Source organism: Fomitiporia mediterranea (assembly GCF_000271605.1).
Source record: "Fomitiporia mediterranea MF3/22 unplaced genomic scaffold FOMMEscaffold_8, whole genome shotgun sequence".
Taxonomy (NCBI): Eukaryota; Fungi; Basidiomycota; class Agaricomycetes; order Hymenochaetales; family Hymenochaetaceae; genus Fomitiporia; species Fomitiporia mediterranea.
In genome coordinates, this window is record NW_006760393.1 from 709,685 (window position 1) to 737,681 (window position 27,997).

At 47.0% G+C, this 27,997-nt stretch overlaps 12 protein-coding genes and 1 non-coding gene across 13 annotated transcripts; 4 read left to right on the plus strand and 9 right to left on the minus strand.

Annotated features, from left to right (window-relative positions):
- Positions 1–3,021: 3,021 nt before the first annotated feature.
- Positions 3,022–4,389, plus strand: FOMMEDRAFT_157976 (uncharacterized protein; the record flags this gene model as incomplete). Its single annotated transcript, XM_007268080.1, has 7 exons — positions 3,022–3,184; positions 3,254–3,326; positions 3,395–3,457; positions 3,519–3,563; positions 3,635–3,699; positions 3,756–3,815; positions 3,902–4,389. The coding sequence occupies 7 exons, from the start codon at positions 3,022–3,024 to the stop codon at positions 4,387–4,389; spliced, it is 957 nt and encodes a 318-aa protein (XP_007268142.1).
- Positions 4,390–4,977: 588 nt separating this feature from the next.
- On the minus strand, positions 4,978–5,587 carry FOMMEDRAFT_29672 (uncharacterized protein; the record flags this gene model as incomplete). The annotated part of the gene is made up of 2 exons (XM_007268081.1): positions 4,978–5,387; positions 5,542–5,587. The coding sequence occupies 2 exons, from the start codon at positions 5,585–5,587 to the stop codon at positions 4,978–4,980; spliced, it is 456 nt and encodes a 151-aa protein (XP_007268143.1).
- Positions 5,588–5,968: 381 nt separating this feature from the next.
- On the plus strand, positions 5,969–7,369 carry FOMMEDRAFT_141645 (uncharacterized protein). The gene is made up of 7 exons (XM_007268082.1): positions 5,969–6,130; positions 6,190–6,265; positions 6,333–6,395; positions 6,445–6,489; positions 6,575–6,639; positions 6,695–6,754; positions 6,827–7,369. The coding sequence occupies exons 1-7, from the start codon at positions 6,055–6,057 to the stop codon at positions 7,303–7,305; spliced, it is 864 nt and encodes a 287-aa protein (XP_007268144.1). The 5' UTR covers positions 5,969–6,054; the 3' UTR covers positions 7,306–7,369.
- Positions 7,370–8,028: 659 nt separating this feature from the next.
- Positions 8,029–9,566, minus strand: FOMMEDRAFT_157979 (uncharacterized protein; the record flags this gene model as incomplete). The annotated part of the gene is made up of 5 exons (XM_007268083.1): positions 8,029–8,136; positions 8,193–8,264; positions 8,326–8,538; positions 8,587–8,769; positions 8,832–9,566. The coding sequence occupies 5 exons, from the start codon at positions 9,564–9,566 to the stop codon at positions 8,029–8,031; spliced, it is 1,311 nt and encodes a 436-aa protein (XP_007268145.1).
- A 135-nt stretch (positions 9,567–9,701) lies between these two features.
- On the minus strand, positions 9,702–11,066 carry FOMMEDRAFT_21345 (uncharacterized protein; the record flags this gene model as incomplete). The annotated part of the gene is made up of 2 exons (XM_007268084.1): positions 10,789–11,066; positions 9,702–10,730 (listed from the first exon to the last, which is right to left on the minus strand). Coding segments are annotated over exons 1-2 (941 nt in total), but the record flags the coding sequence as incomplete, so codon positions are not given.
- A 309-nt stretch (positions 11,067–11,375) lies between these two features.
- On the plus strand, positions 11,376–13,066 carry FOMMEDRAFT_90032 (ribosomal RNA assembly protein mis3; the record flags this gene model as incomplete). Its single annotated transcript, XM_007268085.1, has 9 exons — positions 11,376–11,439; positions 11,496–11,520; position 11,572; positions 11,621–11,764; positions 11,820–12,080; positions 12,161–12,301; positions 12,359–12,607; positions 12,680–12,763; positions 12,854–13,066. The coding sequence occupies 9 exons, from the start codon at positions 11,376–11,378 to the stop codon at positions 13,064–13,066; spliced, it is 1,182 nt and encodes a 393-aa protein (XP_007268147.1).
- Positions 13,067–13,259: 193 nt separating this feature from the next.
- Positions 13,260–15,919, minus strand: FOMMEDRAFT_169100 (uncharacterized protein; the record flags this gene model as incomplete). The annotated part of the gene is made up of 6 exons (XM_007268086.1): positions 13,260–13,834; positions 13,915–14,983; positions 15,040–15,170; positions 15,227–15,323; positions 15,379–15,393; positions 15,462–15,919. 6 exons carry the CDS (start codon positions 15,917–15,919, stop codon positions 13,400–13,402), a joined length of 2,205 nt encoding a protein of 734 aa, XP_007268148.1. The 3' UTR covers positions 13,260–13,399.
- A 451-nt stretch (positions 15,920–16,370) lies between these two features.
- FOMMEDRAFT_21347 (protein transport protein Sec22) lies at positions 16,371–17,654 on the minus strand. Its single transcript, XM_007268087.1, has 5 exons — positions 17,533–17,654; positions 17,329–17,438; positions 17,092–17,252; positions 16,853–17,011; positions 16,371–16,770 (listed from the first exon to the last, which is right to left on the minus strand). The coding sequence occupies exons 1-5, from the start codon at positions 17,602–17,604 to the stop codon at positions 16,616–16,618; spliced, it is 657 nt and encodes a 218-aa protein (XP_007268149.1). The 5' UTR covers positions 17,605–17,654; the 3' UTR covers positions 16,371–16,615.
- Positions 17,655–17,941: 287 nt separating this feature from the next.
- On the plus strand, positions 17,942–18,035 carry FOMMEDRAFT_t55. Its single transcript has one exon. It is a non-coding gene; the product is annotated as a tRNA-Ala (tRNA).
- Positions 18,036–19,288: 1,253 nt separating this feature from the next.
- FOMMEDRAFT_29679 (uncharacterized protein) lies at positions 19,289–22,913 on the minus strand (the record flags this gene model as incomplete). Its single annotated transcript, XM_007268088.1, has 5 exons — positions 19,289–20,350; positions 20,409–21,572; positions 21,645–21,714; positions 21,774–21,830; positions 21,994–22,913. The coding sequence occupies 5 exons, from the start codon at positions 22,911–22,913 to the stop codon at positions 19,289–19,291; spliced, it is 3,273 nt and encodes a 1,090-aa protein (XP_007268150.1).
- A 1,296-nt stretch (positions 22,914–24,209) lies between these two features.
- Positions 24,210–24,909, minus strand: FOMMEDRAFT_157985 (uncharacterized protein; the record flags this gene model as incomplete). Its single annotated transcript, XM_007268089.1, has 3 exons — positions 24,210–24,286; positions 24,391–24,583; positions 24,643–24,909. The coding sequence occupies 3 exons, from the start codon at positions 24,907–24,909 to the stop codon at positions 24,210–24,212; spliced, it is 537 nt and encodes a 178-aa protein (XP_007268151.1).
- A 48-nt stretch (positions 24,910–24,957) lies between these two features.
- FOMMEDRAFT_90512 (cytidine deaminase-like protein) lies at positions 24,958–25,931 on the minus strand (the record flags this gene model as incomplete). The annotated part of the gene is made up of 5 exons (XM_007268090.1): positions 24,958–25,067; positions 25,201–25,304; positions 25,399–25,628; positions 25,704–25,808; positions 25,869–25,931. 5 exons carry the CDS (start codon positions 25,929–25,931, stop codon positions 24,958–24,960), a joined length of 612 nt encoding a protein of 203 aa, XP_007268152.1.
- Positions 25,932–26,176: 245 nt separating this feature from the next.
- On the minus strand, positions 26,177–27,525 carry FOMMEDRAFT_90186 (phospho-3-sulfolactate synthase coma; the record flags this gene model as incomplete). Its single annotated transcript, XM_007268091.1, has 6 exons — positions 26,177–26,324; positions 26,382–26,503; positions 26,633–26,846; positions 26,904–27,079; positions 27,135–27,154; positions 27,210–27,525. 6 exons carry the CDS (start codon positions 27,523–27,525, stop codon positions 26,177–26,179), a joined length of 996 nt encoding a protein of 331 aa, XP_007268153.1.
- Between the last annotated feature and the right edge of the window lie 472 nt (positions 27,526–27,997).

The following is a 27,997-nucleotide window of genomic DNA, read 5'->3' on the forward strand; positions in this document are numbered from 1 at the left end:
ACAAATATGTTTAAAGTCATTACCAAAGACAAGGAGGTAGGAGCTTGTGCATGTACAAGAGACAAATCTATTAAGAAACCATACACCTGTAGATTAGATTTTTCTTGGTAGGTTCAAAACCAGAATTGTTGTTTCTCCATACTCATATAGTACACACAATAGTCAAATCCAATGAACCTCAATAGTATTGTCTTCTTTCTTGTGTGTGTTCTTTATTATATCTGTACAAGCATGTCTATACATTCAATAGCTCCGGTACATTGGGCTATTTGGAAGCCTTGCCTTCTCTATCTGTAAGTAAATTTATTACATTGATTATACATAAGAGAGCATGTTAATGTATTGTTTACACAGATACTACATTTGGACATTCTCCCGAGATGTAAGTAGGTTTGCTTATTATTGTGTACTATGACCAATTGAACAATTTCCTTTACAGATGCAAGTTTTTGTATAATTGTACACATTCCTTCCTATCTGACTCTGTTGAATTCAGGTCAATCTGCTCTCTGGTCATATGCACTAAGTAGTGAGTGTCTAAATCTCTGGTTCACTATAACTACTCACCAAAAAGTTAGCCTGGCTTATTGTTATGCTAATGGAATGTATGTGATTGACTTTGGTTTGGTCTGTTTTTAGCCGCTTATAGTAGAAACAACAGATATTCTACTTATACGAGTCTTGGCTCTTTGGCACAATAGTAAGACTTTTCTTTTGGCAGCTTATTTCCCCGGACTTAGTTTAGATAGATAGGAGGTTGAATATAGTGGTACTTTTTCCTTTTATAAACACAATATTCTACACTGTACTGATCTTGTTCTAGTTTGGCTTAGCAAGTACGGATTTACAAGTTGTATACAGTATATTGATCGGAATGATCCATCAAAACTAAGAATAGCTGGAGTGTATGTTGTTGGCCAATTATGCTTGCATTTTCTAACTCATAATAGGATTATACCTCTCGTACATGGGCACATTTTATTTATCCTTGCATTGTATAAAGGATATGAGCATTTGAAATCATCTTCTGGGTTACGAGGATTCCACCTTGTCAAGATACTAGTCCAGGATCAGACTAAATATTATGTCTTGTAGGGGAGCTTCGCACATTCTTGAGTTCTGTTGCTAACTGAAGATACAGTCTTGTCTTGTTCTGTGGTACAATCTTCGTTGGACTTTTGGTCCGCCTCAAACCTGGTGTAGCGGATATTCTGAACGCAATTGCAAACCCGATGATTTTATGCGTCCTTGGATGCCGAATTCTTATAAATTTAAAAGAAGCAGGGGAGAAGGATGCAAATGGCGGCAGGATGGATTGGTCAGGGACAATCAGCAATATGCAGTTCGCATAACACGCAACTGCCTATGCATAATTCACGGAGTTGGCACGGGCCTCATGCTATTTTAGACAGTGTTTCGTGAATATCACTTGCACTACATCATGCTTAATCACTGTGACTACAGTAAAGACATATGAAGTGGGCCGCCTGAGGGCGACAAGTACGATTCAAAATTACGATCCGTGAAGACCGTGGTGATCATTTCGAATTGTGTCACGTGCGACACCCCCAAAAAATTCCCGCCTCGTCACTCGACAACGACTGAAATTCTCCACCATCAGCCTGCAAACTACCACCTCTAAAGGTAAGCAACATATTCTTTCTGCCCTCCGTCAATGATGTGCAAAAGTTGGTATTACCACCGAACGGCTGTTGATCCATTCCTCATCTCAAGGATGAAGAAGGGTCAGCGATGTGACGTGTCGAAAACACCCTTGGCTGCTTGTACTCTTTTTCTGAGCCATTTTTTCCCTTCTTCGTATGGTTCGTTTCTAGTCAACCATTATACTGATTTCTCTCTAGTTTGCATGGTTTGGAATGTGGAAGTGGGTATTGGAGACTTATATTGCAGACGATTGGTGTAGACAGACCAAGATGATTTGGAAATGTTTGGATTTAGCCTACGTTTTTATATAGCGTCGTTAATCCACAACTTTGATCAATGAATGATGAATACAGTTTTTTTTGTTTGCGTGGCGACCCAAATTGCTCCGTTGCAGCTTCGTACTTCGTTCGTCAAAACAGCCATGCCAGAGACACTAATTGCAGGCTTTACTGCTTACTGAGCACTTGAACGTAGGCAAATACACCCTAATGCACAGGTAACAGCGACTACAGGTTCAACTCTTTCCTATTCCCCAATATGTACGTGCTCTACCAGCCGACCAGGAACGAAAATACGATCGATGGACCGAATGGCAATGATTATTGGTGGCTTTCGTGCGTATGTTTTACAGTTACAGTCTTCAACGAGTATGAGAACTTAAAACCGTCGGGCTTTGATGTCGAGTCGAAACCAATTGGAAAACATGGGCGACATGACTTCGACCTTCGTTTAATTTTGGCAATCTCCCTCATGGATCAAGCTCAGCAGTAATAAAAACCCATTGAAATCCGATTTAAAACTCTGAACTTCAATAACAATTCTGTCCAACGTGGTTTCGAATTGTTTTATATAATGGGCAATGGGTGATCATCTAGGACACCGCTCTCTCCCCTTTCAGTGTAGCGCTGGCTCTTTCAAGAGCACAGGGTGACAGGTACTTCCGTCTTCCCAATTTCACACACACACAACGCTTGGCATCCAGGTTGCCCTGCGCAAATTGATTAGGTAACGCTTTATCCATCACGGTTGCAGCGCGCTTGTACCTCACTCCTGTGTGAACGGCTGTGCCCTGCCCGCTATGATTACCACTTTGATTCAAGCATTGCCCGCTCGCGACGTGTTTACAATCAGCCCTGAGTATTTTCTTAGAACCTGATACCATGTACTTCCGGCATGAACCGATCTCAACCAGAGACCTTCCGACGCGATCAGTCTCAACACACGACCACCTCTTAACCTCGACAGTGTTGCCACGTTGCGAAGCCCTACTTGTCTTCCTCCAGTATCGTATCTAACTCAAGAAAATCAGGCATTTTCGAGAGTGATCAATTTCTAGTTCTGTTTCCACGGTTGATGATGCGAAAAGACCTCGGCACTTCATCAATGTTGGAACGAAGAGATGTAACATCACAGGCCAACTGTTCCAGTGGATTTGACTGGATGAACAACTCGCTAAATCCGAGTCAGAGCCCGTGTCTGGTTGCTGCCTATCTCCGCAGTCCATGCACTCGTGATGGAAGTGAGTTTTTACTTTTCAACTTGTATATGTCCCAACGAATAACTCGTGGTTGAACACACGCATAAAAAGACGCCAATGTTGGTGCATTACCACCCGGTTCTTACCAAGCCCCGACGACTAATTCATCGAATAAGTGTCTATGGTGCGTCTCTTTTGTGACCTCTGCAAACCTAAACATGCATTTCTTATTTATGAATAATTAATGCCCAGCTCTTGGGCTGAATACAACACGATTTCAGCATGTGCCGTTTGCCAAAATGGTAAAGCACTAACGTTAGCATCATTCGTTTTGTTTCACTCGCCATACTGTGAAATCTTCTGACCAGCACATTAGTTGGAACTTTTACACAACGAACTGCAAAAATCTTTTGTCGAAGACGTGCGTCCTTTTAGAATTGTCCATATCTTATATTTAGTCATAATTTATGGTTTAACAAATAAATTTTGTAGATATTTTCCGTTAGACACCAGGATACCGGCTCTGACTGCGATCCCTGCTTGGGCAGGGACAGATCGTAAGCTCCGTCAAACATTTACGCTGGTATCGTACATCTTACTGTCAACGATTAAGCATCATCATGGTCTGGTGGAATATTCAACGTAACAGAAGCTCAGAATATCACAAATGAAGGTTCGTATTAATCATAGAAATATCACAATTAAATATCATACAAATGTTCTAATCTATGGACCTTGTATGCACTATATACTTATTAGGTCAACCGGACATAACAGAGGACAATCGGAACCCTCCATTCGATGGTACAAACCATTCAAATACAAAGATAATTGTTGGTGCCGTCGTTGGCGGTGTAGCTTTCTGTCTCATTGTTGCGGGGCTTTGGTACTTTGTTGTGCGAAAGAGAAGGCGACGAGCCTTTCGAGGAATACGTACCGACATAGAAATACGTTCCATGTTCTCAGAAGGATCGGATCATAGTCCTGCGATTGATACCTCTATCTCTCCGTTGCCTATCTCCGCTTTACCTACGGAAACACTCGCAGTTGCGGGAAAGAATCGTGGAAATTTGGGAGAACCGAGGTCATCAACGGACGGAACCATACTCTCGAGCACTGAAATGTCATCTACTCCCAACTTCGATAGACATACTCCTGAGGGCACATCCGGGGTACTCCATTCACCTGAACGAGATATGCCGCCACCTACATATACATCGATAGTTTCGACAAGTGATGTACATTAGACACATACTCCATGTACGTATTTATTCCCTTTGAGGTTTGGAATATACCTTCGATTCGCGATTAGAACGAGAGAAAGTCGAACTGCTCGAGGCTGACTTATTCGTGGTCACAAGGTTAAAACTTTCATCAAAGAAAGATATGGTAGTGATAGTTTGTTAAACTATTTCAAACAGAACCTACTAACACTGTCCCAGTGATTGAGGAGAGGTTGTATGCTATGCAAACTGGATATTATGAAGCATCCCGAGTCCGGTCATTGCTATGCCATTGCTTCTCTCCCTTCTCTTCTCCTTTTAAACGAACGAAGATCCCGGATCCCGGACTAAGTGATCCAGCACGCTGATCGACGGGAGAGTACCGTCTCGTTATTTATCGCCCTCTCTGACTTTGGCAGAAAGCAGAATCCATATGAGAACCATTGCAATTCGGGACTGTCCAATCGAGATTTTCTGTCATACATGAAAGCTTGCTTGGTGCATCTCACGTCCACCTGACAAGAGCCTTTTCTTTGGTTTTGAATTTGAAGCGATAGAGGATTCAACCCATGGACGAGTAACCTACGTCGACCAGAGTCGGCGCGAGTGAAGCTACCACCAAGAGTCGTAGAACACGAACAACCCTGCCTTCAGCGCTTCACGCGCCTTGGTGATGAACAGGAGGTCGTCTTCCTCATCCTCGCTGGTGCTTACGCCGAAGAAAAAGCCTTCCGTGTGTGGCAGCCTGCGTGCCCGGACGTCGGCCTCCAGTTGGTCGAGGTCTTCAGTAGTCAGCATAAGGTTGACGTTATTAAAGTACTTATGGACGCCACCCTTCTCGCGGTAGAGCCGTTCCATCCAACCCTGCAGGTTCGGGTGCTTGCGCCAGCCATGGAGGAGGACTGCGTCTTCGTCGGCGTCGAAATCGACAGGTGCTGCTGGCTGGTGACGGCAGGTCAGGGCGTACATATCAAGTCCTATAGCGTTTTCCTTTCGTTCGCGTTGAGCAAAGGCTTTAGGATCTATCTTGAGTCAGTGGAGGTACCAAGTCATGAATTCCGTCACAGGTTATGTTCAAACTGATCTTCTACTCTACTAGACTAGACAAGGTTGGAACCAAGACTGTTTCAGGTTACCGAGCCGACGCCTTGCACAATGCAGCTTAGTAATCATTACATTCCAATATGGTAGAGAAGACCCAACTCTGACGCTGCATCACCATCGACTTCAATGCTTTTAGATTTCATGCCTTCGGTACACTGGCCAGCATGTTCAGCTCTCAAATTCATTCTCCCTTCCTTACTTCTTATTGGCGAATTTCACGCAACACAGAGGAGCTATTCACAAGTTTTTGGTCTATTAGTGTCGGGCTTGCGTAGACGTTTAGTGGGAACCTCAAGACATTATATGCGTGTAGTATGACTGATCTCAATAGCCGATCTGCTGTTGCACTGGACAAAGGCTGATTTGAGTAGTGAGACATACTTGACTCTATGTAGAGCCCCTCTTTGTCCTCCGTTATAAGCATGTCTGACTTCAGTACTAGGTCTTATCGTTCCCTAGTCTGATTAAATCCAATCCCTGCCTGCGCTTCCACCTTCAATGATAGGGCGAGGCTTCAGCAAAATTTCGACGTTAGAACGGAGAGACGTGAGAACGGAGGCCGAATGCTTGGAAGGATTTGGCTGGATGAATAACTCGCTGAATCCAAGTCAGAGTCCGTGCTTGGTTGCTAGCTATCTCGGAAGTCCGTGCAGTCCTGGGGGAAGTAAGCTCTTCCTCTACTAAGACGACCTATGCTCATATAGACACTTGCGTTTCTAGATTATGACGTACCTAAAATAAAGCCAGGTGGTTATTACCTAACGGTGGACGCAGAAGTAGCACAGAAATGTCGGTGGTATGTCCTCTGTCACCTTTGGACATTGAAACATGTATTTCTTATTTATGAATAACTATTTTTATAGCTCTTGGGCTGAATATAACGCACTTCAAGCATGTGCTATTTGTCAAAATGGTACAGCAAGAACGTCAGTGTCATCCGCTCTATTCGAAGAGGTTCACTAACCTGCACAACAGATGGGATAGCTACTCATTGAATTGTACAGACTTTATATCCGATACGTGCGTCCTTTTAAAACTGAACTTTCCCCCCATCCCATCTCTTGTGTTTAATTAATCCTTTTGTTTTGACAAACTAATCTTGTAGATATTATCCGTTAGAAGTTGCGATACCGCCAGAGACTGCAATTCCTGTTTGGGTGACGACATATCGTAAGCTCTTCCCAAAATTGATGCGACTTTGTCTGTCTCACTATCAATAAAAAAGCGGCATCATGGTCTGGTGGAATATTCAATGCAACAGAAGCTCACGGTCTTAAGAACGAAGGTTGGTAATTAATTATTAAAACCATCACAAGTTGCTTGTCATTATAACCTCCTACCCTACGAACTTTGACAGGTCACGGCGATATAACACAAGAAAATCGGAACTCTCAATCACACGATACAAAAAAGTCAAATACAGGAGCAACAGTCGGTGCCGTTGTCGGTGGTGTAGCACTCTGTCTCATTGTTGTGGGGATGTGGTACTTCTTTGTGCGAAGGAAGAGGCTACGAAGCGCCAAAGGAATATGGGTTGCACACACGGAACAGTTAGACCCGATTCTCGAGGTTGATACGACTATCACTCCGTTTCCTGCTCCTACCTCTGAATTACCTCCTAGAGGAGCACGATCAATTACAGGGAAGCATCGTCGAAACGTGGAGGAAGCGGGGTCATCGACTCATGGATTGATGCTTTCAAACATTGAAATGTCTTCTGCACATAGCTCCGATATTAGTGGCTTTACGGAGGATTCGTCGCAGGCAACTCAGACTACCCACCAAGACCTACCACCACCTACGTACACGTCCGTGGTTTCGCCAAGATATAAGTAATAGGTTTTCCCCGTTCCTGAGTTGTTCTGGCAGTATTTTTTGGAATATGTTTATATTTCCAGGGATCTTATCGGACATATATATGGTTGTCATCCACTGCAGAGGAAACGTCAACAAGCTATTGGTGCTCTGGTACATGGCATGTACAGACAATTAGTGAGGCGAGACAATTACAACGTGCTGTTAACCGTCTCCCCAGGCGCATATAGCCATGCTTACTTCGGGCATGATACTTTTTCGGCTTCGACTCACCCAGTCCATTAGTGTATTTTCTCTAATCACGACATAAAGTTCGTAATTCTATAATACAAGTACAGCAGATACGTTTCAACAAGGGAAGTTCTAAAGCGCAGAGCTCACGGCTCTCGAGCCTTTTTCAAATAAGATATTCGTACAAGAGAGGGAGAAATTAACGGAACAGATCGACAAGGTGAAAACTAGGATCCATCGAACGTCATCGTGGACTTGTTGCTAAGGTTGTAAGAAGGTTCGAATATTTAAAATTTGCGGTTGCGTTTATCGTGATCATCATTGCCAATGCAAGTCCTGAATCATCTCGTTCACAAGAAACAAAGAATCGGGTCGTCCGGGGTGGCATCAGCAACAAGGTTGAAAATTTCAGTCCGCAAGCTTTTCGTAACTCGATGTCAAACAGAATGTCTAAAGTCAAAATGCAACGGCAAGGGCTTGGCAGTGAATCGTGTCACCCCATGTTATACAAAGCTACTCGTCATCGGCTGGCGTTTCTTGTAGCTCGCGCAAGCATGCAATTGAGCGGTGGCTTTTGAGTACCCAGCCCAGGCTATGCCTTTCCGGTGGGAAGAATGGGTCCTTCAGTATGGAGTCCATTTTAGTCAACTTCCTTATGGATCAAAATACAGACATACTGGTCGGCGTTCACTAGCATATTCAACCCACACCAGGGCATCGTAAATTTCATCTTCTGTGAGTAGCTCCTCCTAATACCTAGCATGAGTCTACTTTTGGAATACGGCGTAATAGCTCAGTGATAAAACGCACATGAATCTGGACTGCACGCTGAGCAAGCATTTCGTCAACAAACAGCCCAGCAAGGTGTTCCGATTCTTCAAGGAAATCGATAGTGCGCTTTCTGCGACGGCGTATCTCAATTTTATCTAGAGCACGATGCCAGCGTTGCCAATCCTGGTAATTCGCATCGGCGTAGACCGGTGGAACAGCACCCTGGTGTATTGCGGCCCATGACTCGCGGCTCTGGAAAAAATGGAGTTAAGAGACGCGGACAGAGGAAAGATTACGAACCTTTGAGTGTTCTCCAGTTGTACTCGTCGAAGAATCCGACGCGCGACTATCCCTGCGACTCATTTCAAGAGTATATTCCAGACCCCACCATTCAGCGTTATCATCGCAGAGACTCAGATCTTCATCTTTTGTCCTGTTTGGAGCAGTAGGAGGACTAATGTCTGCTATGAGAGTATCATACGGCTGCACATAGCCGAACATGGTTTGATATCAGGCAAGAGCAAAGGCACGATCGTCGCACTCACAAACGGTGTGGCAGGACTCTTTCCCTTCTTACTGTCTGAGCCCGAGGATGGATTGCCATCATCCTTAATGGAGATAGAGGCCGATCTGTGAGACCTTCTCTGCCTATATGCGCCATCTGAGTTCGGATAAGAAACCACTGCTTGCTGAGGCATATCTGGAGTGAGAGGAGGCGTTTCCTGTGCATCTGACGGGGACCTCAAGGTAGGAGACCATTTGTCTTCATTGTCGCTATCGTGAACAGACGTGGCAAGAGTAGGCAGCGAAGCTTGTGAGGCCGGTGAAAAGCATGCAGGCAAGAACGAAGATGTGCAAGCAGAGCGAGAGCTGGAGTCCGTAGAAATATCAGACTGAGTGGAGCTAACAGTAGCTGAGCGAGAATGCGAAGGCGAGCGACCAGGCATAGGTAGGAAGGCGTGTTTGATAATAGATAAGCGACGTGGTGTTACAGAATTTGAGTCGTCCCGTTGAACTCCAAGATTTGCCTTGACGTTGCTATCATTTCCCTTCGATTCCGAGTTATTAGAGCGAAGAGAAGTTGAACTAGAGTGTCCGAGAATACTTCCGAGCGGAGAACTGGTGATACTATGCTTAACACGAGAGAAGAAGGAACCTGAGGACTCGACATGTCCATCTGGATGACAGAGAGGAGTAAGCTGGCCGTCATCATCTTCCTCGTCTTGTAGGATAGAAGAGGTAAGGTAAGGATTAAGCGTATTTTCCGAGGCGGGTGCCATCTTGTGATGATGGTACTAGGTAGAGAGAATCTAGAGATAAGGAAGCAGTTCAGGTGCCACCCAGACGCGTCGGTCACGTGTGCGTTCTACTAAGAAATTTAATTACATTTAACGATGATTTATTCCACTTAGCCAGGACAAAATGAGTAGGGCTCAAGTTACAATGAAGTCTGCGCCAAACAAAATCAGCAGCAAGATGGTTAAAGGCAAGCTAACAATAAAGACGGTAATGCAGTGGCGTGAACAGTGTTCAATCATTTCCATGAAGGAACGCATCTAACTCATCATCCAACTCCTGAAGCGTTTTCTTTGGTCGCTCCGATCGACTCGCTAGACCGGCATCGTTCTCATTGATTCTGCGACGCGAAAGAGGAGGTACAGATATATTTTCTCCCCATTCCTTGCGTCTCCGTCCTCTTCCGCCTCTTTGGTCTTGACGACGGCCATTTCGCAGATACGGACGTTCCCCACGTTCCTCGTCACTAAAGTGCTCGCGTATAAGAGACGTTCGGTCAAGAAGCGAAAGACCCGATATTCTTCCTATTTCGTGTCCGTCATTTGTCATATAGTCTGAACGCATCTTCGACGGCGGAGAAGGCGGAGGTGATGGAATACGGTCTTCCGCTCGCAAAAAATCATCAAGTTCCTCGTCAAGCTGGCGGCGCTTCTCTTCGTCATCTTCTTCGTGTACTCTGCGACGCTTTGTAGCAAGGTCGTTCTCCGGCGCTCGTCCAATAGCATGCGCATTAGGGTCTTTACCTGCATCCATACCGTGCTTTTGATAGAAAGCACTGCGTTGTTTCGCGCCACGAATCTTCCTGTCATTCGTGCGTGCTACACGCATGGATAGTGGTCCCTCCAAGCCCTCCGCCATACCGAGGGTCTTGTTGATACGGTCCTCAGCGGGCCATAAAATAAGAGGAATCGGTTTTGCGGAGACACAATCGTCAAAGTCGGGTTGTTCCTTGGGCGACTTACGGAAAGCCTCGACAGCAGCTCGACAAGCAGCGTTTGTTGGAAAAACGAGAACGCAGGACTGATCGTCGATCCACTCGAGTCCAACAGGTTCCATATTGAAATGCCGGGCATATGCAAATATGTTATTCGTAGGTAGATGGGTAATGGGCGAGCCACGAAGATACAGAGCGTTCGGACGCAAACCGTCTAGTGCAACAATTGGTTAATCACCGTGCAAAACAAATGTGAGGGAAGAATACCCCACCTGCGTTCATGCCTTCGTCATCCTCATCCATAATCTCCTCACCGGCGTCGTCACTTCTTTTACGCTTTCCATACCGACATATAAAATATTAATAACGTCCAAAAGAATAAAAGCCGGGGAATGCAAAGGAAGCAAGCGTGGCGAAAACTCTCGACGTCAGACGAACGCCGCACGCATTTCTTTCACCCGGAGACGACGCGCACCTTTCCCTTTGACATGCTCTCGGGTGGCAAGTACACCTTGTTCGAACTGATGCGAGTTGCGAGACCCAAAGATTCGCTCTTCGGTAGCTCGGCCGGAAGCGCCGCGACTTGTTCTTCATATGTTATTCCTTCATCGTACGATAGAGCAGCCGTGGTATCTCCATATGATACGTCTTCGGTAAGTACGTCCATGAGTGAGTTTTGCAGAGTTAAAGCGGCGAAAGGAAAAATATACGAAGAGAAGACGATGGTGGTTAGTGAATGACCAGCCAGTCTGGCAGTAAACGCGTCTGTGGTTCTCGCCGATCTGCAAATCCGGAAGTCGGGCTAGCAGTGCCAACTGCTCTTAACTTTTTACCTCCACCTCGCTATAGTTTCCCCAACATGGCTTCCGAAACCGACGAAGCTCCGGTTGTAAATAAGAACAAGAGGCACAGAAAGGACAAGCGTATGCTTCGGAGTATACCTTTAAAATAAGTTTAGCGTCTTACCTGCCTTCTTCAGCTTGGGACACGGATGACATCGACCAGTGAGTATGTCGCTAAACTCTTGTATTCGCACATTTCTGACTGCCTCAAAGTGTAGATACATTACTTTCCTTCAAGTTAATAGTGCTAATCTTATTTCAGTGGAAAATCGACCCCTTCACGAACACGGACAATAAGGGTGGAACATTCCTCGAAGAATCATCTTTCGCAACACTATTTCCAAAGTACCGCGAAAAATATCTTCGGGAAGTATGGAGCGCAGTAACGAAAGCATTAGAATCTCACGTATGTGCCTAATTCACTCTTGACTTCACTCAAGACTAAATACATTTTATTTTAGGGCATCGCATGTACACTAGACCTCATACACGGTTCAATGGCCGTCCGAACAACCCGCAAGACATTCGATCCATACATCATCCTCAAAGCTCGCGATATGATCAAACTCCTCGCGCGTGGAGTCGCCCTTGGCCAAGCCGTGAAGATCCTCAACGACGACATGGCTTGCGACATCATCAAAATTGGCGGTTTAGTCAGAAATAAGGAACGATTCGTTAAGAGACGGCAGAGGATTATTGGACCTGATGGGAGTACGTTGAAGGTACGTATTTTAGTTTATTCACTATTCATTTGTTTGAAGGTTGTGAAAATTGTCCTGACGATTTTCGTTGGTACATTTAGGCAATTGAACTTTTAACCCAGTGCTATGTCCTTGTACAAGGCAACACAGTTAGCGCCATGGGCCCATACAAATCGCTCAAAGAAGTCCGTCGAATCGTACTCGACTGCATGCGAAACATCCATCCAATATATCGAATAAAAGTAACCGACCTCTCCATCTCTTAACCTCAACTCATAACTCATCTATATACAACATAGGAGCTAATGATCAAACGCGAACTCGCCAAAGACCCCAAACTCGCAAACGAGTCCTGGGACCGTTTCCTCCCCAAATTCCGTAAACGACACCTCAAGACCTCCGAAAAGACTGCTCGGAAGAACGAGGCGCATCGATCGAAAGATGAAGCTCGGAAAGAAGCGGGACTCGATGTGGACGGCTCAACGACAGCAAATATACCGAAGAAGAAAGTGTATACGCCGTTCCCGCCGCCTCAGCAGCCTCGCAAGGTCAGTTTTCTTTAAAAAAATGCTTTTCTAACTTTTGATTATGTGATTGTACTAATTTTGTGCGTATTGTAGGTTGACTTACAACTCGAATCAGGAGAATACTTCCTCAAACCTCGCGAAAAAGAAGCCAAGGAAGCACAAAAGAGGAAAGAAAAGGTACAATTATTACTCCGCCTCCATCCCTTCAACCATCCCTTACCTATCACTTTTGTGTCTTTACCCCTTCTCTACTAACTTTTTTTACAGCAAGCAGAAGTTACAGCCGAACGCCAAGCAAAACGCGCAGAAGCGTTCGTCGCACCAACCGAGCAGGCCGAGCCAACCGTCGAAGAGAAGCTCAAGAAGAAAAAGAGGAAGGAGAGAGATGTTGTCGCTGGTGTTGTTGGAGAGGAAGGGGAAGAGGAGAAAAGGAAGAAGAAAAAGAAGAAACGAAGGACCGAGACGGAGGACGAGGAATAAGGGGAACACCTTGCGTTTTCGTTCTTACTCTTGATTTTTGTGTGCTTCGTTCTGTTACTCCTTTGTTTCCAGCTACACATTATTATACTTGCCATTGCTTGATCTCCTTGTTTAAAAGTAAGAAACATGCTCCTGCAAAGTACAGATTTTCCATGGACAATAATATTCACAGCATAGATAATAACGTACAAAGCAGCAAGAAATACACGCATATAGTCAATCATAGAAGAAAGTTCGGAAGTTCAGCATTTGTTCATTCTATCTATTATTCCTTCTGTCCAGGTCGTCTTCTCTCAAGAAACGAGGTTAATTTGCCCACTGGCAATCAGCTGCTTATATCGACCTCGGGTCAACATACCTCAACCACAAAGCATACCTCTTATTCCTCTCAATTTCCCTCTGCACCTTCCGCTCCATCTTAACCTTCTGCCTCGCAGCCCTCGCCATCTCCCTCCTCGACGCGTGCCCCTGTCTCCCATACGAATCATACTGACCCCCATACCCACCCTCTTCCTCCGAATCATCAGTCTCATCGTCATCGTCATCGGAGTCCGAAGAAACGAGCTCTTCGGGTGCGAGACGAGTGTCGGGGTTGTTTGCGCCCCGACCGGACTTTTGGTTCCGTCCCTTGTAGAGGACGAGTTCGACGCAGCGCGGGATGAAGAAGGCGCTGTTCCAGAGATCGAGCAAGTCGATGACGAGGTCGGAGCGCCTCGTAGGCTTATCGGCGGGGAGCGGGAGTCGGTTTTGCCAGGCAAGTTTGAGGTCCTATTCACATCAAAAAAGGGGATAATAAGGGTAAGAACATAGTACTCGAATATGACTAGAGAATTAGAGAAAAGACTGACGTTCATAAGCCTACCCCAATCCTCCGAAAGCACATCATGCGTCCCGAGCACAGCTGGCATGGGAAAGAGGAGGTGCTCCAAGAAACAGTCCATGGACTGTATGCGAATATCCTTGAACGGAGTGAACGTATGCGCAGAATTAATCGGGCGAGAGAATGCATCTGGCGCAGAGAGGAGGTCAGACGGCGAAGCGCCGTATCCACCACCTCCGGCAAGTGCGGCTCTGCCTCCAATGCGTGGGGAAACACCAGGGATGGCACCACCGCCAACACGGGGAGACAATCCGCCTCCCATACCGAGACGAGGTGAAGCTCCTCCGAGTCCACCAGCCCCGAACCCGGAGCTGGATCCCGTGACGGGTTGCCCAGCGTAAATATGACCTGGTGGGTATACTTCTACACCGCCTGGGCCCAAACTGGGCGGAAGTGGGCTCGCATCACGACGGTATGGCGAACGATCGCGCGCACCGTACATGCTAGTCGGACGACCAGCGCGTTCACGCTCTGGAGGGCCATAGATACTGCTTGGGCGACTTCTCTCAGGAGCAGCATATATGCCTGAACGGTGGCGGGATGCATCACGTTTTCCGTAAGTCGGATACTCATCGTCGTCGCGATCGTATTGCGGATCGTCGTAAATACCGGCAGCAGGGGCGACCCGCGCAGACACAGACTGGCGTCTCGAACGTGTCCCAGGAGCAGCAGGCGGAACATAACCCGCTTCGTAGTCTCCGCCCCCAAAGCCGCTTCCACGACCACCGACGTCGAGGTCGCCCATACGGCGCTCCAGTTCACGTTCTTCGCGATCACGGAACTCCCTCTCGCGGAGGAGGTCACTGCTGCGTTCGCGAGATCGTTCGCGATCATATGCACCTGCGCCGAGTCCTGCGCCGAGTCCGGCTCCGTAGCTGGGACGACGCATGCGCGCTGCACGGTCCAGTTCGGCATCGCGTTCACGAGCAGCCTTGCGCATCTCTTTATCTTCTGCTTTTTCGCGCGCAATACGCTCGGCCTCCCAGGCCGCATTACGCCTCTTCTCTTCCTTCCTGCGGCGTTTCTCTTCTTTTTCTCTGTAAGAATGACGAGTTAAAATTAAATCATATCTTGCAAATGTACATAAACACACAATTCTCTCGGAGACTTAAAGGCGTCATCCCGATAATCGGGTCCCAAACCTGGCATTACGGAGGCAGTTCCAAATTGAGTATTGGCTCCAGGCGCAGCAGGAAACTGGCCTCGGAACGAGGCAATGACGTCCTATTGATCCGATGTTCAACCCAAAGTCTCGTAGCAAAAATAGCGAAAGGACTAACTGGACCAGCTGGAGGGATACCAACAGGTGGATGGAATGAAGTCTCCGTAGGGACCCATTGTATGCCAGTGTACGTTACACCTTGCGGTGATTTGTATCTATTTATTATTTGAGCCTCCGCATACAAGCACATACAAAATAAAAATAAATCACGTCGAAGGTTCTGCCCTATCACACAAAAAGAATAGACATTCATTAACTCGACTTTCGTGGAGCATACGGTGCACTCCACTTACTTAAAGTGATGGTACGTAATGCGACCTTGAGCGTCCGTCGTTGTCGTATAAGTTACCGCACCAGGTTGGACGTTCGAAGTGAACGGCTGTGACTGCTGCGCAGACATAGTAGGAGAGGTCATACCAGAACCGACAGTAAGTTGAGCACCAGGGGGCAAGTACATCTGTCCTCCAACCATCGGCGATGTAGCATTAGGATATCCACCGGGCGTCGTTGGCGCGTGCGTAGTCGATCCCGCCGAACTAGCGTACGGCGAGTGTGGATAGGCCCCCGCTGGTGGTTGAGGCTGGCCTGCACCTACATAGGGCGAATGTGGAGCGGCGGCCTGCACTGCGTAGGGTGAATGAGGATACGCATTACTACTAGCGGTAGGCGGAGGTGCGCCGTAGTTTGTTGCTTGCACTCCTCCTGCGGGTGGAGGGTACGCTGAAGGAGATGCGCCGTAAAGGTAGGACATATCTTTAGATGTTACTTGTCTGGTGGATATAGTGGATATTTTACGATCTCAGTGGATCGCTTTGTGGTCGGTGCACTTGACTTTAAATGCACCCCCTTTCTGAATGCATATATAACCATAAGTGAGAAGCTATAACGTCGGAAATGACCATAATATGAAACGAAGCATACCAAGAAGTCGCTCAACAAGATCGAACCAACAAAATTGGTCTACGGTATTGACGATGAAAGCGGGAGACAAACGAGTTGATGCTGTTTGATGACAATGGGCAGTGGGCTGTAAAAGGCACGTTGCCTGCCTGTACATGTAACGTGCCTCAAAGAATTTACGTTTTCACTCTGCGCTCATATATATATCTCGCACAAAAATACGCATTTTCCTCCCATCTTTCCCATTCAGTCAGTCCCCGCGGAGCCACCCAGTTTTGTAACTTGTCAATAAACCACAGTATCCATGTCAAAAGAAAATTATGCCGCATGCTCAGTAACAAGTCAACGTGAGAACAGCATGTAGGTGAAATACTAGTACTGTATGTATATGCAGATGCAGTAGGAACGAACGAAAATAAAATATACTCAGGGAAAAGAAAACAGGGTACTTGTATGTACATATAGCCGCCTCAATACTCGTGTTGAATAGTATGAGCCTCCTGATACACAGGTCCCTCGTAACGCCTCACAGATTCCAGCGATGCATCTATAAGAAGCGCCACCAAATAAAGAGAATCAAGAAAAATGCAACAGCTGCGAGAGGCGCGTATTGCCGGAGCATTGCCTGGAAGTTAATGTTACGCGCCGCTTTCCGGTATTTCTCCGATTCAGATCGTAGTGAGGTCGAAAGGTGCGACATTTCTGACAGTCAACACATTAGTCAGGTGTCTTATTCTCGAGAAGAAACGAAAGTGAGAGTATGGATTAATGGATTATAACGTACTATCGAGAGAATCCCCACGCCAAAGGAGTTCCTCCATGTTCTTAGTCATGATTCGCGTTACGTCTTGCAAGTCATCATTTAACCGGTCCAGATGCGAGCTCGCAGCGCTGGCAGTTCGCGTGTCCTGGTATAATCGTGCAGTCTTGCTCATGAACGTATCTGTGTCCAGACCAAATTAGTATAATGCTTAGTCCCACGAACTCTGAGCAGAACACCGTAGCAAAAGAACGAGTACGCACCAAACCCGACAAACGCATAAGGCTTGCGCACACCCTCCACTTTCGTGCCATATGAGTTCTGGAACTCTTTTGATAGCTCATCGAGGTACGAGAACGCGAGTTTGCGTGGGTATGACTTGTCCGCGATCGTAAGGTACACGACGTTGTCCGCAATCATATAGCTACGATCACAGAGACAAAAATAATTTTGCTCAGCACTAAATCGTGCAAGGGACAAGGCTTATAGAGGAAGCGTACTGCAGAGTGTAAGGCCCACTCTCAATAGAGCATAATGGCTCAGAATTGGGTGTTATTCGCCGGAAAATGAGCTTCGCTTGCTGCTTGTGTTCTTGCAGTTCCTGCTCCGTCTGTTGAATTTGCAAAAGTAGGATAAAGTCTTGTCAGTGTCCTTTCCTGAGGCAGTATAGCAAGTAAGAGGAACTTAGAGAGAACACTACGCACCTGCTCATCATCGACGGTGGCGGCAAGCGGAAGCGCATCCGTCGCGCGTACAATGGTCGTCGATTTTACCATTCTGAACGTTTGATTTTTGCCTTAAAGATTCGTAAGTGCCAATCGTCAAGAGCAAGACGACGGAGCCAAGGTTCGTTAGACAGGACCAGGCAGAGCGGTAATTACGAGTAACGTGATGACGTGTAACGTGTTCAGACGCGTTTATTTGTTCCAGCCAGCCAAACATCACAACAAAATTAATTGCCATTTTGCTTGATCGGTTTCGCCTCTCATCAAGTGAAGGCTCAGGAAGTGAAACATACCATGAAATTTGTAGTTAGAATATCTTGTATATTTCTCTTAACTTCTGTAAATTTTAAAAGTCGATAGATATTTTTAATGTAACATATATTGTGTCGGGCTAATGGTGTAGTTGGTTATCACGCTCGCTTAGCACAGAAGTGTTGTCAAGAATATGCGAGAGGGGTCCGGTTCAATTCCGGATTAGTCCATTCGTAATCAGTAATGCTGTAATTTTTCAACACTAGACCTACAAAATCTGTTTGGTAATCACAAAAGGGTAATTGTATGTCTTCAACCATTTTTCTACTAGTTTAATTGATGGGAATAATGGGCTTAGTAAAATTGTTTTTAATTATATTGATTGTAATCTTATAGTACCTTGTATGTTTACTAAAAGGTTATTATGTTAACTTCATTCATTAGAATGTAAAGACAATATTTGGTTAAAGTTTTGAGCTTGATAATTCTTCAATAAAGGTAGTTAGGATACCTTTTGTCATTGAATGGATTTATCTCATCTAATCTCAGTATAATAGTGTAGAATCTAGTAAAATAAAGCACTTTTAAAGGATTGTAAAACAAGACCATCTACTATGAAATTAGCATCCCTCCTCATGTACTTCTTTTACTTGGGTCTCTATATATGTATTTGTTTTGTTTTTTCTATACTTTAGTACACAGTCAGGACAGCATTTACTACTATCATACTAGTAGTACCCTGAGTATACTGGGCAGTTAATTGTAGCTATTACAGTAGTTACTCCTGATATGTACATTAACCAGCAGCCCTGGCATTTTGCTTTAGGGACCAACACTGGTTATATACCATACCATACCATACTAAGGCTTTGGTACAATAGCTGTAATTGCCCTGCTTTCTTCTAGACCTGATTACACGCAAAAAAAAGCAATAGCAACAGCTCACTTCTCACCCCAAAATTGTAAGCTACAAATGGACTCACGCATACAAAAGGGTATGTGCCATCATATTCAGAGATAGAAAACATGGGAGAAGACAAAAAGGGAAAAGTGACTTTTGACTACGTCTATTTTAGTAACGAAGAGGAAGGAAAGAAAAAGAGTTAGGTGTGCCAATCGATATATCATCAGGTACTATACAAAGCCACAGGACAACAACAGATAACAACGGCAAAGGGCGTATGCGTGTTACCACCCCGATAGAAGACGGATGAGCAATGATTCGGGGAGCGATAGCGGGACAAACGGGACAATGTGTAAGTGTGGGTGCGGCGGGGGTAGGGAGTTTGGTGAGCAGAGTGGATGTGACGGGTTGTTAGAGAGACGAAGAAGAAATAGAGTGATAAGCCAGTAAGAAAGAGATGTGAGATTATAAACAAGACAGAGACCAAAAAATTATTATGGTTACATAACGCGTAGAACATTGCGAAGTTAAAAGCAGTCGAGATGAAAAGCGAAAAAAAGAAAAGGTACACGCGAGGGGTTACCAATTCATCATGCTGTCAAAGTCAGAACTGGGTCCTGTTGGACTATGTTGTCCCATCTGTACTGGTGTTGAGTTCGTCTGCTGAGGAGTGCCCATAAGATCCATAGACTGCATACCACTAGGTGAGCCACCAATTCCGAAACCTTGAGGATTTTGCTGCGGCCAGGCTCCCGCGGATAACGGTAGCTGTTGTTGCGGTGTCTGCTGGCCTGCCCATGCGCCATGACCCTGGCCTTGCCCTTGCATGAACCCTTGCTGCTGCTGCTGCTGCTGCTGCTGCTGTTGTTGTTGTTGTTGTTGTTGTTGTTGCTGCTGCTGCTGTTGCATTTGGGTACGCTGGGCCTGTTGTAGTAGTACCTGACGTTGATAATCCTCGTTACCAGGTAGCATTCGACCACCAATTCGAGGCGTTGCCCCACCCACCATGTCACCCATACCACTCAAGGATGGCGAACGGCCAGTTCGAGAGATTCCGATGCTTGGCGTTGGATTTGATCGTAACCCAGGTGGAAACTGATCTCGCCCGCTGTTTGCAGTAGGGTTTAACGGTGAGCCCTGCCGTTGTGCCATAGCAAGCCGTTGCTGTTGTTCAAGACGTTGTCGCTCCTGAGCAGCAGCCAACATTTGCGGATTCATCATTGACGGATTCATCCCTCCACCAACACCACCACTACCTCCGGCGCCAGCACCACGCATCTGCATCTGCATGAGGTACAGTTGTCGCTGTTGTGGATTGAGATTTGCCATGTTTGGTACATTCGGCATGCCCGCCATGCCACCCATGTTACCCATTTGTTGCGACATAGCCATACTCGAGGCAGTCCGATTAGGCATGTTCATGTTCGCCGACGTCGGAGTACCAGGGAACTGCATCCCGCCTTCCGAATTCGATGACTGCATTTGCGGGGCCATACCCATTGGACTGCTCTGACCAAGTTGCTGCATTTGCGGAGTACCAGAGCCAGACGCATTGGCATTTGTTGGACGCATTTGATTGCCCATCATCTGGTTACTAATCATTTGCTGATTACGCTGCCCTTGCTGCATTTGCCTCTGTTGCTAAAAATTAGAAAAGTAATCAATGGCTGGAATGAGGAAGGGCGGGAAAAAGTCAAACCTGGAGCAACGAGAATCGCCGAATTTGGTCCATCATTGGCAATTGCGAAAAGCCAGGCATCTGTTGATTGAGGTATTGGGTCATCTGGTGCTGAGGGTTTTGTAAGATCTGGTATGCCATCATCGCCTGCGGCCCCATGCTTGCAAGTACCTGAGGGTTCAACGGCATATTCGAGCCAGTATTCGAACCCATGCCGTTCATGTTCATGTTCATGTTCATTCCCGGCTGCGACATATTACTGTTCATGCCGCCCTGCTGATTTGGGCTCATGCCATCGGTGCCATTCATGCCCATGCCCATATTACTGTTCATGTTCATGCCTGGCACAGAACCCGGAGGAGACATTTGACGTGCCACTGCCTGAGCTTGCATCATTTGTTGTTGCTGTGACGGTGAAGGTGTTGGTTGAGATTGACGTTGAGGCGGACTCATTGAAGGATTCCCGCTCTGCATGCCACCCTGCCGCATAGTCGAATGCTGCTGACCCGCCGGCGGTGATTGTTGATGCGCCTGTTGTTGACTTTGTGCATGCATCATGGCTTGCATCTGGCGCATCTGCATCTGCTGCCGTGCACGAGCTTGTGCTTCGGGGCTTAATCCACCCATACTAGCCATGCCGTGTATTCCGGCACCCATGCCTACTCCCGGACTTGCGTTAGGAGGGAACATCCCGTCTGCGGAATTGGAAGCCTGGATACCGCCACTTAGTGGCCCTACACCACTCATGCTTGAACCGGGCCGTGCCATCTGCCCATGCGACTGCGATGACATGGGCGTCACTGGGGGAGGCATATCCATTGCACCAGCAGATCCAGGTTGCACGGGAGTGCTTGGAGTTGCAGCCTTTGCATCGCCAGTATCCCGGCGTTTCGCAGCAGTCGGGCTCCCATAGCCAGAATAACCTGCACTGTCAGGTCGCTCCCGCTTTATGCCAATGCCACTTGGAGGGAGTAAACTAGGTGTTGCAGAATTTCTATGCCCTATAGGCGTTGGCGTTCCAGAGCCTGATGACGATGCAATTCTTTGATTCCTCCGCGCTATGTCTTTGGCGAAAACAATGGGTAGCCGAGAGTACAGATTACTGATACGATCCAACAGGCCATCAGGAAAGGTTATGTGAGCTGCAGAGGATGCTAAAACTGGGGGATCCATTTCTGGTATCTCCTGTGCATTGATAGTAGGGAAAATTGACAGTCAGTAAAGACCATTGAGCGAACAGCTACGGAATCAACGAACCGAGACAAGTTTCACGCCATCAACATGTGCAGACAACCACGTTAGGTTGCTTGAGAGTTTACTCGCGAATCTAAATAAGATACTCTTGTCAGTTACCCGGAATTATTCTTTTGGATTAAAGGCACTAACGGGTGCACTTCTGGTGTCTGTAGGACACACCCGGCTGCGAAGAAGGCTTCGCATGTCCTGAAAATAGAAATTAATCAGCTGTGCCCGAAAGTAAAGAACGTTGTTTGGAACTAAACACGAAAAGGTGGACGGGTTGACGTAAACGAAGCGGAATATGCTCATCCGTGGCAACAAAGGAGATGGCTGAAACTAATCATGAGGCAAAGGAAAGAAAGCGTACTTAAACAACAGGGCATTTATCTCAAGCAGTATTGCGAACTTCTGCGTCGTACCAATTTTCGTAGGACTCGATGCTGTTAGCCCGCTCGGCCCAGCTTGAGCATTCTCTCCAGCTGGCTTCAAAGGAGACGAGGTGTGTGGCGTCGAGGTTGCATGTGGAAGTTGTGACGAGCTTCCTGGTACAGGTGAAGAGGGAGGAAGCCCGTCAATGCTGTTTTGATCGGTATTGAATGGGGCAGCCGGCATGGAGTGCTTCAACCCGCTCCCTGTGATCCTAGGATAACCACTGTTCAAGTCGGTGGCGTTTGCATCGATCAGGTTCGCAGGGTCAGAAACCTGTGCACCCGACGGTGGCTGCCCTTTTACTCTGGCATCCTGGGTGGCTCCTTCACCCTCACCACCACCTTCTTGATTCGGACTATCGTCGTCGTCTGGAGCTGGGCTGAGTTCACTCAGCGGAGAGCTCGGTCGCCGGGCGTAATTTTCTCCGTTGTTTGCCTCATTTGTCACTCCTCCATCTCCTTCGACCCTGTCCTGCTCGTTTGCCTCCTTCCCGGTTTGCTGTGAATCCTCAAAAACACCATCCAGAGCAGGTTTACTCTCGTCTTCGCGGGCCTCCTCTTGCCCAGCTTCCCGAGTGACCTCTCCCTCATGGATTTCGCCACTTTGCTCTTGCGGCACGTCTAACCATGCCGAAGTCTCATTGGCGATGGTATCGACAGCCGCAAGTGGCTCGTGTTCTTCCTGCGTGGGCGACACCGTGTCGGAAGGTTGCTTCTGCACGAAGGATATTTGTCGTTTGCCTTTAGGAGGGGTCCTGATGGGACCGCTGATGGCGGCTACTGCGGCGGCGGCTGTCGCTGGTGAGTGGCTCGTCGTATGGTGCGGTACGGCGGACAGAGTTTGCTGGATGCCGAGCATGCCTTCTTGGCGGAGCCCGTTCCTGTGGTGGTGCTCGAACGCGCGCGAAGTCTCGAGCAGAGAGTGCGAACCGGCTTCCGTTTCTCAGGGAAGTGCGCGCGTGTATATGATTGTATAACCAAGTGTATTTGTATGTACGTGTGGGCACGCACTCGCAGATACTTCGCACTGATACGGGGTGGAGATGGTCACCCGGCGGTAGTCGATCGTCCGCGTCGTCGTCTCTTCCGTGTTTCGGATTCGATTACGACAATCTGCTTTGGGAAAATTTTGAGGCCAATATGACAGTCAGCTGAGAGGCGGTGCGGACACCCGGTTCGAGAAAAAAGTGCGGTTAGGTGGAAATTGACGGGACGTGAGGGGGCGTCGTGATGGGCTTGGCCCGTGTCAATGTGTTGTTGCCAGAACGAGAGTGCTGCTGCGACTGTGTTTCCTTCCCTTGCCGGTCCAGTCGTCCGTGGCCCGAGAAAAGACGTAGGGAAAGAGAGACTCGCGAGTGCTGCGGCCGAAGACGAGCAAGTGTGTGCGCTGCTCGCTGTTGTTGCCGACTCCGGAGACGTTGATGGGGATGCCAACTGGGCCTCCAGCTTGGAGAGGGGATGTCACGTCCTGCTAAGTGACATCGCTCAGCGAATTAGGAAAGGGCTTGTCACGGTCACCCTGTGGCGAGTGTTCCCACCATCCTGCACAGGAACCAGACAGGCACTTTGTGCAGCACCATGAATAAAAAGGCAGAAACGCAGCGGTGTGGGCGGGAATCGGGAGCGCGCACACGACGGTGGCAAGCGGAAGTAACGCGATGGCATACAAACAAATGGAGCTGGCGAGGCTCGCCAGGGGCCCATCCCGTATCTTCGGCACCTGTCTTATAACTTACCCAGCCCATGATGATCCATCCTATCCTCGCCAATGTGCCGCGACCCGGGAGGCACGGCCATGATTCGCCCCCATCTCACATCGCCATCTCATCTCCGTTTTATTCAGATCACAGGCTTCCCTATGACTACACTACTAATGTTTACCCTCCGCGAGAATTCGAATCCTCCTCCTGCCGTATTCCTCGATATACATCATCATTTCCAACCCTCTTCGCATATTAGATCGGAACCCTCGCCATCCAGAATGCGCTATCTGCCTTCTCCGCTTGTTCCCCCGCCGGCTTGATCGATCTCTCGTTGTGGATACGCGTCCATAACCTTTCATCAGGAACGAAAAGCAGCTGACCCTATGTGAATGAGTGTACAGCTCGGTCGTTGCACTATCTTTGCTCCTTCGAAGCCAAGGTGATGAAAGATGTCATGCCTTAAGATCAGCAGCTGACGTGCCTGAACGGACGGCAATGGGAGACATTTGTTCCAACACAGAATGTGAGACTAGACGCTAAACCGCAATTTAGAGTGATTGGAGCATCAGTCCATTCATTTGCACAGCGATGAGCAACAATTTAGTAGTCCAAAAGGATTTTCTAACCACATACCTCTTGTTCGCGCATATTCGAGAAGTCTAGTGTGTCTGCTTCCTGATGCAATCGCAGAAATAAGTTCTTTCCGATGCAGGATAGGCGGCTTCCCATCGCGAGTTATCGTTTGGTGATGGTGCCGTGAGATAGTACGATAGACTCGATAGCCCGAATTCGGCAGATTATACTTCAAAAAGCTTGTAACATGAAACTTTTCGGGCAGTTTAAGCGATGGATTCGGTTGTTTCGTTCCGTAGAAATGACTCGTACTTTTGGGGCAGGTTCTAAAACCGACTTGGTTGCACACAAAGAAAATCCGGGCTTTGTAGGCGGATGCAAAGTCGGCGACCTTGTGACGACACAAAGACTGGTCAAGTCGTCAATGTGATGTCCAAACAACAAGAAGAGCCAAAGTAGTTGAGAGTATGGGAAGAACTTCGTGCACTCGCTACTTCTGTCCTTCGTAACGTTCCGCAGGTAGACGCGCTTGTGAAATGAATGCCAAAGAGCGGGTAAGGTTCTCAGAACTGCGATCATCTGGACGGACAAGTCTACTTGTGCAATTGAGTGCACATATAGTTAGGTCTATTCGTTTCTGTTGGCAGTTGATGTCTCTGGTCTCGAGCTTAAGTCCACTTTCGGATCGGCAATTTCGATTTTGAGTACACGATTTGCCTTGTTCTTTGGAATGGGCGCTGAAAGGGGAATAATGGTGAGTTCTTTGTTATGTGACTACTACGGCGGAGATGACATATGGGACAGAGCCGTTGTCATGCGATTCAGCATGAATATGTTCGATGGAAGGGCTCGAGAAGAACCAGCACTCACCGTTAACATTCTCCGTTAAATAAAACCGTCGGAGAATCATAATGGCGGCTTCACGGCCGTACCCACCAATGGCCTTGTACGAGGGATGCTTCGGATGCCTTAGCCTTACAAGGGAGAAAGGAAGTATCAGCAATGAGCATAACAAGAACACTACCAGAAATCCAAAGAAAGGACAATAAACGATCCTCAATATCATACCCTTCATTAACGCCTAACACGCTTCCACATCCACCGAACCGCTCATTCTCGCAGCCATAATAAACGGCAGCAATACCCATTTGACGAAGGGCAGATGCGCACATGATGCACGGTTCGACAGTCACATAAAGTGTCGTTGTACACAACAGGTGTTGCTCCTTGGGGTCTGGTGTTAACTCGCGCGAGGCAAGAATGGAGTCAATAGCTTCGAGCTCAGCATGACGAGTTGCCTTTGAGTACCAAAAATATAGTATCGATCTGTGAATATATGCGCAATGAATGGATGAATAACATATGATGCTCACGTTCCGTAGCTCATTTGTCCTGTTGCGTGCACGCGCAATGGCAACACCGTCTCGTACGAATACACACCCAACAGGAACTTCCTTTGCTGTCAGTGCTTCCTCCGCCTAGTGTGGAATGAGTTTCTCCAATGAACGGAAGCAAACAAAGTGTACAGGTGCCCTTACCATGACCTGTGCTTCTGCCATCCACTTCTCGTGCACGCTGCTATCTGACTGTTCATTTGACATTTCGATTGCTAAATGACTTTGCCAGATGACGCGTTGAGTAAACTAGCTGCACAGACGAGTTGGTTGAAGTCAAGATGTTGCTCACGTGCACAATGCACATTTTAAAAAGTCAATCAATTTCGTCTGACGTCATCATAATTGCGTAAACGGAGCACTTTGATACCAGCATACGTTCGTACAACATACAAACAAATATAATACTAAAGGACGGTTTTTGTTATCTCTACGACTCTTATCCCGTATTCTCAACCGTCATGCTTTGGCTTGAATGTCGTGACTCGTCCGAATAGGTCGCTTGTTCCCCAAATGCCCTTCCGCAAACACGCAAGCTGTACGATTTGTGAATGGTCCACAAACACGTTGACGTCTGCGCCAAGAGTCTGGATGTAATAACTGAAAGAAACATCATTGAATATTGCATAGTTAATACATAATATCACAGTAACGTACGCGAATACAGCCGGCTCGGCAGCCTCAAACATGAGCTTGTCCACCGGGAGAGCGGATGTCAGAGAAGATACGACATCTGTGCGCCATTCCTTGACATTCTCCGTAATGCCTTCCGATTCAATCTAGTGGCAATGAACAGATGGATAAAGATTAACTCAATGAACAAAATTGTCGACAAACCATGATTCTGTCAGCTCCCGCAGCCAGGAACTTCTCCGCACGCTAACGGAGTGGATCAGACTTGAAATTACAATTATTTCATAATATTGATGATATACCTCAATAACCCAGCGTGGGTCACGCGTTCCCTTGCTTTCAAGACCTTCTGTGTCACCACCAGCTCCGAAGAGAATCCCGATCTCGGGTTTCGGCTTGAGTCCGATGGACTTGGTAAGCTTGACGAGCGCAGTCCAATCGTCCGTCGGAAGGGACAGAAAACCGCACGAAAGCTCCAAAACGTCGAATCTGAAGTGAGAATACAGTTTAAATGGAAGTCAGCCTGTATTTTGTATATACACGCACCCCATTTCTTTGCATGTTTCAAGATATTTTCCGATAATCTTCGTATTGCCGCCTGACGATGCGATCACACGCTCCACAAAGCCACCAGTCGACACGTATACATCATGAGAATGAATCATGTCCATAAGACGCTTCAAACGCGATGGAGGCATCAAACTAAAGGCACCGCCAGCAAACTAAATGCAGTCTCAGAACCGTCTCTAAAAATATCTGCCGTATGAAGTGACGCACCTTTACACCATCAACAAATTCTGTTGCGATGCACGATATTCAGCGGGAGTATAACTGAGAATCACCTATACTTACCTCCCCAATCGCTAAGTAATTCATCCAGGTATGTATATGTAACTGGGTTGTAATACGATCCGCGAATCTCCGTCAATCCCTTGCTGCGTTCTCCCCGCCCGCTTTTTGGGACAAGTGCATTTGAAGGCAGAAACGAGAACGGCGAGTCGGCTGAGGTCTCTCCAGCCTTCAATTCTTTCGCTTGAGCAGTTGAGCTAAAAAGCCTTGCACGGTGAACGTTTGCATAAGGACATGCTGCTTTGAGACTTCCTAGACGAGATCGAGCTAGTGAACCAGCTAGATTTTTTAGACCACGGGATGTGTTTAAGGTAGCCATGGCGGTGTGTAGGAATGACGCTGTTTCAGCAGCATTCTAGATATACCAAAGTAATGCTGATGATGATGGAGTTTTGACGTCACCCATACATCAGTCCTGGTTCCGATAGTCCGACTCACGTTTCTTTTGCATTCTTAGATTAGACACAGTGGAGAATGGCTATTTTAGATTTGGATAGTCACTTGAGATAACGAAATATAGAAGCGTGTCGTGATAACTTGAGTCAGGAGGAAAGGATTCGCTGCTCGCATTGTTTTCGCAAGTAAACCACGTGATCCGACATGTCGACCACGCTTTAAACTTATTTTAATTCAGCTTAGAAATTCATACTGTAGCTGTTATAAGAAATTAATTCTGTTCTAATACACTTAATATGATTTTACATGTACAAATACTGCTCAGAAGAAATTTTCCTGAGTCTTGAGAGGCCAGAAAAAATACTTGATTTTGACAAATTTAAGTAAATATAAAA

Excerpts from the sequence above, each read along its gene's own strand:
- FOMMEDRAFT_141645 (XM_007268082.1), top strand. The coding sequence starts at position 6,055 with ATGAATAACTCGCTGAATCCAAGTCAGAGTCCGTGCTTGGTTGCTAGC. Across the intron at positions 6,266-6,332 it reads GTAGCACAGAAATGTCGGTG|CTCTTGGGCTGAATATAACG; the intron begins GTATGTCCTCTG and ends CTATTTTTATAG. Across the intron at positions 6,755-6,826 it reads TCACGGTCTTAAGAACGAAG|GTCACGGCGATATAACACAA; the intron begins GTTGGTAATTAA and ends GAACTTTGACAG.
- FOMMEDRAFT_21347 (XM_007268087.1), bottom strand. The coding sequence starts at position 17,604 with ATGGTAAAATCGACGACCATTGTACGCGCGACGGATGCGCTTCCGCTT. Across the intron at positions 17,253-17,328 it reads AGTGGGCCTTACACTCTGCA|CTATATGATTGCGGACAACG; the intron begins GTACGCTTCCTC and ends CTGTGATCGTAG. Across the intron at positions 17,012-17,091 it reads TTATGCGTTTGTCGGGTTTG|ATACGTTCATGAGCAAGACT; the intron begins GTGCGTACTCGT and ends GTCTGGACACAG.